The sequence below is a fragment of the Diplotaxodon limnothrissa genome, linkage group LG5, assembly GCF_057381915.1.
Source record: "Diplotaxodon limnothrissa isolate DT_005_m linkage group LG5, D_limnothrissa_male_GT1.1, whole genome shotgun sequence".
Taxonomy (NCBI): domain Eukaryota; kingdom Metazoa; phylum Chordata; class Actinopteri; order Cichliformes; family Cichlidae; genus Diplotaxodon; species Diplotaxodon limnothrissa.
The window spans coordinates 31,405,640-31,414,000 of NC_140600.1; the positions used below are offsets into that span (position 1 = coordinate 31,405,640).

An 8,361-nucleotide genomic window follows, 5' to 3' on the forward strand; every position below is an offset into this window, starting at 1 on the left:
CATTATAGCAGACCTCACCTTCTTAGCACTGACAAATATTGTGGTTATCATGGGAAAAAAAACACAAGCCAGCACAACAACTTGTGTGCAGTTTTCTTGTGCAATTCTCAGTAACATGCTGACTCCCTAAATAGACACTCAGTCATCAGAGCACTGGGAGCATCTGATCTACAGTATCATATTTTAACAGGAGGACAGGACTTTAACACTGCTGTTAAGCCATCATTCAAACACTAAATTTGCTTGTGAAAAAGTGCTGCTAATCCCATCAGCATATGCAGTAGCTATATGTCATGCTGTTTTATATAACACCACATTTTAGAATGATGAAATATGGTGTAAGCTATTAGCTCAAAAGAGAAGAGTTTTACCAGCATCTGTCTGTCTGTTCTACGGTCCGTCACATTTTTATGTGAACCTAACAAAAACAGTCATAGTCAAGTGAGAAATAAGCAGTTTTGCCAAAAGATGTTAAAACATTTTTCTCAGTAAACAGCAGGTAAAGTTACCCTGTTGTTTCAGATAACATTGCCTATTAAAAAACACGTTGCTAAACATGCAGAGCAGATTTTCAGTTTTATATAATTTCCATGATTAAATAATCAAAATAAGTCAAGCAAAATGTGTTGTTTTTTCTGATTGCTTTATTGCGCATCACTTGGCTTGAAGAGATACATTCATTTTGAGATGTTTTACAAATAACAGCGCCTTCATTGAAGGTATGTGTGCTGTCACTCACAGAGTCAATAAGCAACACGTTTGTCTTGAAGGTTATCTGCTAAAAATGCAGACAGTTAACACATTTAAAGACCAGAAAGGACATTTCAATCAGTAAAGTATGTGGATATCACATAAAATTTTACACATGTTCAACATGCATACATACATCACTGTCAGTGTAACCAACATTATATAGGAATTCAAACTGGGAATAATAACGTCTACTTTACAATGAATCAGAATGCGACTACTTTTGAAACACAAAATAACAGCCAACCCGTTGTCTGCAAATATTGCAGAAACACAGAATCTGACCTTTACAAAAGGCAATAATATAGATTAAAGGAAAATGCTGCACAGGCACCCTTCAAAATAAGACAATCCCAGAAACAAGTACAATTACAGGTACTTCTACGAAGATAGAGTTTTTACTTCCAAGCACACTTTTACACAAGTCCTTCCAAGGCTTCTACCAAGGTCTCCATAGAGCAGTGCTGACTGGACTTTTGTCTTTGATGATGCTCGTCTGGACTGTGGAGCTAGATAAGTTGGCCTCTCTCAGGTTCTTATTAGAAGAAGCATGCAGGTTGTTGACATGGTTCAGCAGTCTTCTCTGGGACTGAGTCTTCACCTCATCTTTGGACAGGAAATGGACCATTTCTTGGACACACCTGGAGTAGCCCTGATCGACTGTTGCAGAGTTCACAGCTTGACGCTGCTGCTGCAGTCGTCTCAGGAAGCAAACTGTCATCTCCAGGATGTCCGCCTTCTCCAGTTTGGAGTCTGGCTGCTGTTTCAGGAACTCTGGACCCAGCAGAGACTTGAGCTGCTCAATGCTGGTGTTAATTCGCTCTCTGCGTAACTTCTCCACCAGAGGCTTTCTGAGCTGCAGAAAGAAGAACAATAATATTACTAAACTTGTTCAGTGGCACAGTTTTTAGCACAAAAAAAATCAGTTGGCTGTATGTGATATTAAAATATCTATGAGTCTCCAGTTTACCTTGTGGGTCAGAGTTGGATGCTCCTGAGAACCGGTCATTGTCGCAGTGACAGGTGCCATGGCTGGATCTCTCTGCTGTAGCGAGAATCTGATCTCTGCTGGCTTCATCCCTCCTATTTATACTCCCACATCTCCATATGAATGTGTGGGTCTTGGTCTGACTGGAGTTTCTCACAGTCTGAGCCAATCAGAGAGCTCAGCAAGACAATAAAGGATGCAAGACACTGAATGGTGTTATTGCCTTAAGGATAATGGTTAGATCTCAGGGGAACAGCTGGCGGGCTGGGGGGAGGTTGATGGAGAGAGACTCACACAGCTCTGTGTGGATCTGGGAAAGTGGTGACCCTGTAGAGAAAGCTGATCTGCTGCCTGATGCTGAGATCAATGACTTTGACTGAGCACAGGCTCATCATAACAACAGAAAACACATCTGAAACGGTCATGAAAATATGTTAAGCTTAGACAACCACATATTTCTGCCTTATTTACAACAAACGTGTCACAATTAGGTGTCATTTTAACTTGACTAGAATGCATCAAAGTAATACTCTTGCTCTACAAGAGATATTTTTGTTGATACTGTTATCGCACAAAATACTATCGCAGATACAACAGAAACTTTCCTCAACACATCTCCCTATCAACAGCTGGATTAATGAGATTTTTAATAAAGTTTGATTATTGATACAACCTAAACTCATCAGACCACAACCAGCACACGATCAATTCATGAGTGAACACCCTTTATCCTATCAAAATCATTATCATCATCATCATCAAAAAAAAAAAAAACTTAAGGAAAAAGAAATTAAGAAAAAAAGCCTGGAATGCAGAGAGACAATCTGAGTTCGAAGAAGGAGAAAAGGAGCCTTTGAATTTTCATTAATCCAAAAATGTCTGCATTCCTTATAGCAGTTTTACAAAAGCCTGGTAATGACGAGTCTTGATGGCTGGAATTTCCATTCACAGGCAATGAGACAAAACTCGTAAACTGACTCCATAATTAATGTGATGTGCAACCAGACACACTTCTTTTGTTCTTGAAAGCAGTAAATGGGGAGAGTGTGGGAAACCAGAGAAAACCCACTCACAGAGCCCCTGAGGGACAATAGAGGCAGGCCAGACAAAGATGTCTGTGAAGGGGGAGGAATTCTTTACCACTGAATTTAAACTTTTTACATAATTTACTCACTCAAGATGAGAAAATGTTAATTTAGAGTTCTTAATAATTATATTTTTTGTACAGATATTAAATATATTATTTGAAAACTTTTGTTATGATTTGTGGTTTTGTTTAAATAAAATCTAAATTATTTTTTTGAATAAATTTTATTTTTAAATACAATTTAAATTAAAGAAAAGTGCCAAATTATCACACTGTTTTTAAATTACATTTTTATTTGTAGTTCTACATTGTTACCAATGACCAATTTTAAACTCCCGACAGCTACATCATTATAACAATGTGTATTACCTGGATACATTTTCATGACAAAAGAAAAAGTAAGTAAAATAGTAACAGCTATAATAATGTACAATTAAAAAAAAATAAAATAAGACAAGGCATACTTTATCTAGTCCAAAAATAGCAGCCAATACATTAAATAGTTCAATAAAATACAATATGACAAATCAAAAAAGTTTAATAAAGTTAAAAAAGAGCCTAATTAACCTGAAAATAAAGTAGAATAAAATAAATGAAATATTTTAAAGTAAAAATATAAAATAAAAAAAGGAGAATGTCATATTTATTACATATTTTTCTTAATAAATACTTATAATGACCTTATATCATCTACCTGCTCAATCGTGTCTACACCCATCTGGACCAGCCGGCGAGCACTGTGAGGGTCATGTTTTTTGACTTTTCCAGTGCTTTCAACACCATCAGGCCGACCCTCCTGGGTGATAAGTTAGCAGCGATGCAGGTGGATGCTTCTCTGGTGTCCTGGATTGTTGATTACCTGACAGGAAGACCACAATATGCACGTCTCCCACAGTGTGTGTCTGACAAGGTGATCAGCAACACAGGGGCACCACAGGGGACTGTCCTCTCCCCCTTCCTCTTCACCCTCTACACCACAGACTTCAGCCACTGCACAGAGACATGCCATCTTCAGAAGTTTTCTGATGACTCTGCGGTGGTTGGATGCATCAGCAGGGATGATGAGACAGAGTACCGGGCTGTGGTCGACTCCTTTGTCACGTGGTGTGAGCAGAATCATCTGCAGCTCAACGTGGCAAAGACCAAGGAACTGATCGTGGACTTCAGGAAGACCAGGAAACACTTGACCCCTGTTTCAATTCAGGGGGTCAGTGTTGACATTGTGGAGGACTATAAATACCTTGGAGTACACATTGACAATAAACTGGACTGGGCTAAAAACACCACAGCACTTTACAGGAAGGGCCAGAGTCGTCTCTATTTTTTGAGGCGACTGAGGTCCTTCAACATCTGCCAGAAAATGCTGAGGATTTTCTATGAGTCTGTTGTGGCCAGTGCGATCCTCTATGCTGTTGCATGCTGGGGGAGCAGGCTGAGGGTCGCAGATGCCAACAGACTTAATAAACTAATCCGTAAGGCCAGCAATGTTGTGGGGATGGAGCTGGACTCCCTCAAGGTGGTGTCGGAGAGGCGGATGCTGTCCAAGATAAAGACAATGTTGGATAACACCTCCCACCCACTCCATGACATGCTGGTCAGTCACAGGAGCTCGTTCAGTGAGAGACTGAGATTACCGAAAAGCACCACTGAACGACACAGGAAATCATTCCTGCCTGTGGCCATCTCCCTGTACAACGCATCCACTTAACACACTGTTTGCTGCTACAACTACACATGTTTCTTTTCCAACTATTTATTTATGAGTGACTTATGTATGTATGTATGTATATATATGTATATATTGTACTATTCTTAGTTAGTGTATTGTCTGTCTTGTCTTAATGTTGGTTTAAAATGGAGCACTGTAACAAAAAATAATTTCCCCCAGGGATCAATAAAGTATTCTGATTCTGATTCTGATTCTGATATGTCTGTGCAGGTATAGAAAGTAAATGCTCATACATAAAATTTTAATATAAAATACACATCCAAATATACTTTGTTGACTAACAGTTAGGTCACATCCCTAACCAAAATATTTGTGTTTATACTCACTCTCCTAGCTTAATTACTGACAGTGTCTACACAACAAACTCTGCCCTCATGGGAGAGCCGGGAGCTGCTGGTGTGTAGATGAATTAGCATTTAACAAGGCACATGCCCATTGTTGAGTGAGAGCTCAGTCAATGAACAGAGTGTGGGAAAACTGTGAGAGAGCGAGTCACAGTTCAGTGTGATTAGCATCTTCAACCTCACCAGCACCTGACTATTCTCCAAAGGGGAATTGGCACACTTCAGAGGAAGATTTTCTTCACTGTTTATTCTCTTTTTCCTTGTATTTCTTTCTCTGCTGGTCTCTCTTTGGTGCCAATTCTGTAACTTTTGCCAGCTTCATTTCCACTCTGTGTCGTGGGTCATTATTTCAATCTAAACCTCTTTACTTTTTCCACTGATGGATACTAAAATACCATGGCAATGTGGTCCTTTTTAAACAGGTTATAAAGGCTTTTTCCGCAAAGTACATTTTGACAAAGACTTTTTTTTAAATCAATGCCACAATATATAATTTGACTAACGATGGTGGGTAATAAATACAGAAAGGGACTCTAATAGCTAATATCTCAGGTGATATCTTATTTCCTGACTGAGAAAGTTAAACTAAACTTACATTATGTAAGTTTGGTTTAACTAATGCACTCTATTAAAACAAAAAAGGTAATAATCAAACTTCAGCATATGGCCTTGTGCTATGTCTCAGATTATTGCTTAATCTTAAAACACAAATCTGCCTTTCAATCCTGCTATTTTATTTTAACATCATGGGATTTTTAATGTGAAAGGTGCATATGGCGTGTTCTCACATGTGTGATGGGATGATCAGCGTGTGCTCAGTCAAAGTTATTGATCAAAGCATCAGGGGGAAGATCTCCTCTCTACAGGGTCACAACTTTCCCAGATTCATACAAGCCCCACCCATTACCCCCACCCCCAGTCCTCCACCTGTTCCCCTGAGACCTAGCTATTGTTCCTCCAGCAATAAAACAACATTCAGCATGTTGCTTCATCCATATTGTCTTGCTGAGCTCCCTGATTGGTCAAAATGGTGAGAAACTTCAGCCAGGCCAGAACCCACATATTCATATGGAGATGTGAGATTATAAATAGTGAGATGAAGATGATAGAGAGATGAGATTTCTACAGCACAGATATCCAGGCATGGCACCTACAATCACTGCAGCAATGAGTAATTCTCAGAAGCATTCAACTCTGAATCACAAGGTAAATTGCCCACCAATACCTAAACATATCTTTACAAATTGTCTCATATAATGCTTAAGTTACACTCTGGATAAAGTTTATTTACTATTTTCTTTCCTCTTTTTGCAGATTAGAAAGCCTCTGGTGTAGAAGTTACGCAGAGAGCGAATTAACAGCAGCATTGAGCAGCTCAAGTCTTTCCTGGGTCCAGAGTTCCTCAAACAGCAGACCGTTTGCTTCCTGAGACGACTGCAGCAGCAGCATCAAGCTGTGGCTTCAGCAGCTGTTGATAAGGGCTACTCCAGATGTGTCCAAGAGGTGGCACATGTTCTGTCCAAAGAGGAGGCGAACACTCTGTCTCAGAGAAGACTGCTGAACCACATCAACAAACTGCAAAACTCCTCTGACAACCTGAGAGAGGCTCATATCTCTCGTCTGAGCTACACAGTCCAGACTACCATGACCAAAGATAAGACTCGAGTCAACAGCTCCCTCTGGAGGCCGTGGTAGACACCAACTGACAGAAGATGTTAACAATGTGACCATGTTGGTTAAATATAAATAAGATTTTCAATGTTAAATGAGAAATCTGTGACAGATTTTGAGCACAAAGTTCTGTTGCACTGATAGTTTCTTTCTTTTTTAGAAACACAATATTGTTTTCTATGATAACATACTTTCTCTCATTGATGCATGATATGATAACTACCATAAAAACTGACCAAGCTTGGTTAGGAATGATCATACTTAACTTATATTCCTGTTGACAGGAGTTGTGAATTTTCTACCTACTTTTTTGTTTTAATATCACCCTTTCTGATGCACCTTTATGCATTGCTTTCTTATCTGGAAGATTTGTTGACCCATATTGGGTACTGGAATTATGTGTTCTATTATTAACATATTTTGCAGTGCAAAAAAGCATAAATGTGTGCATAACTCAAAATGTATTTTCTCTGATTGAGATTTGGGTCACTTTCTTTAGTTTATATTAAATTATCCTGCTGTGCCTTTTTTTAAACATACTGGAGCTGCATCATCACCACTCATGCCTCAGTGAAAGTACGTAAACATGATGTGACCTCTTTATTCTTCACGATCAAAAATAAATAAATAAATAACTGAATATTGAGTTGTGTCACCTCATCCCTTCTACTGACAAAAGATCAGTGTTGGTCAAGCTTTTAGTGGAGCAGAGTTGTCATTGTTTACTGGAGCATTACATTGTTGAGATACATGAACCACATCTTTCAGTAAGGACACTTTCTGTTATGGCTGCCAAATATCTTGTAGCTGCTGCTGAAACACAGAAATCGATTCATTTCTTAAAACATATGATGACTTGTAAAATAAAACTGACAATTTGATCATTCCCATCTGTTGTTGTGCCTTTATTAGTCTTAAGGTTGGCAAGCTCCTCTTATTTCACAGTCTAGGATCACACTTCAAACATGTGGCCCTTGAGCCAGAACAGGCCATTTAAATGGTTGAATAAAGCCCTGAGAATGGCTTTTCAAAGCTGATAAATGCAGAGCAGAAGGTTTTCATGTTTAGACTACATGCTGCATTTGTAACAGGACTCTATTACTGAAAAACTGCAACATGACAGTTCTGACTAAACTCCCAATTCTGTCCAAGCTAGAAGTCAAGCTAATCATCAGTTTGACAGATTTCTGACTTCTTAAGGAGTTAACTCAACATGTTTTTTTTCATTTACTAAAGTAGTGTTGATTTCTAATGACAGTGGACTGGATGTGAAAAAAAGAAAGATCATTAGTTCTTGTACTTTGTAACATATACATTAGTACAAGTTATGCATCATATACGAGTGGGAGTGCATGTATTTGAGCCTGTATGTCTACTTTCGATCGTGCGCAGACAGGGACAATTACATTCAAACTTTTAGAAGGCTCAGCTTCCAATCGTCTCATAAATGCAGCGCTCCATAATTAATATTTATGGAATATGCTGTTTACAAATCTAATCAACGTAAATAATCAGAGATTCCAATCTAATCCACCCATTTTAGGGTGGAGCCTTTAGGTATCAAACCCGAGGCAAAGACTCAGTAATTAGAAGTGAAAGAAATGTGGCAAAGCAGATAAGATGACAAACAAGCACAACATTATTTCAGTCTCTTAACCACGGCAGTCCACCGAATCATCAAGCACTTATCCAGTACAGACACTGGAACATCACCTTGTCACTCCATAGACCTGTAAACAAACCAAACTGGTAATACAGTTGTTTTATATTAAAGTTTTTGAATTCATACAGT

General features: G+C 38.7%; 1 protein-coding gene and 1 pseudogene across 3 annotated transcripts; one reads left to right on the top strand and one right to left on the bottom strand.

Annotated features, from left to right (window-relative positions):
- Window positions 1–1,189: 1,189 nt before the first annotated feature.
- Window positions 1,190–1,828, bottom strand: LOC146632628 (transcription factor HES-5-like). Of its 3 annotated transcripts, none has more exons than XM_085354540.1 (3): window positions 1,721–1,828; window positions 1,430–1,606; window positions 1,190–1,339 (listed from the first exon to the last, which is right to left on the bottom strand). In XM_085354540.1, exons 1-3 carry the CDS (start codon window positions 1,826–1,828, stop codon window positions 1,190–1,192), a joined length of 435 nt encoding a protein of 144 aa, XP_085210666.1. The 3 variants fall into 3 exon arrangements, with proteins under 3 accessions (XP_085210666.1, XP_085210667.1, XP_085210665.1); XM_085354541.1 differs by having other exon boundaries at window positions 1,190–1,333; window positions 1,427–1,606; XM_085354539.1 differs by having other exon boundaries at window positions 1,190–1,606.
- Window positions 1,829–6,026: 4,198 nt separating this feature from the next.
- On the top strand, window positions 6,027–6,593 carry LOC146632629 (transcription factor HES-5-like; annotated as a pseudogene).
- Window positions 6,594–8,361: the final 1,768 nt, after the last annotated feature.

Excerpts from the sequence above, each read along its gene's own strand:
- LOC146632628 (XM_085354539.1), bottom strand. The coding sequence starts at position 1,828 with ATGAAGCCAGCAGAGATCAGATTCTCGCTACAGCAGAGAGATCCAGCC. Across the intron at positions 1,607-1,720 it reads ATCCAACTCTGACCCACAAG|CTCAGAAAGCCTCTGGTGGA; the intron begins GTAAACTGGAGA and ends TTCTTTCTGCAG.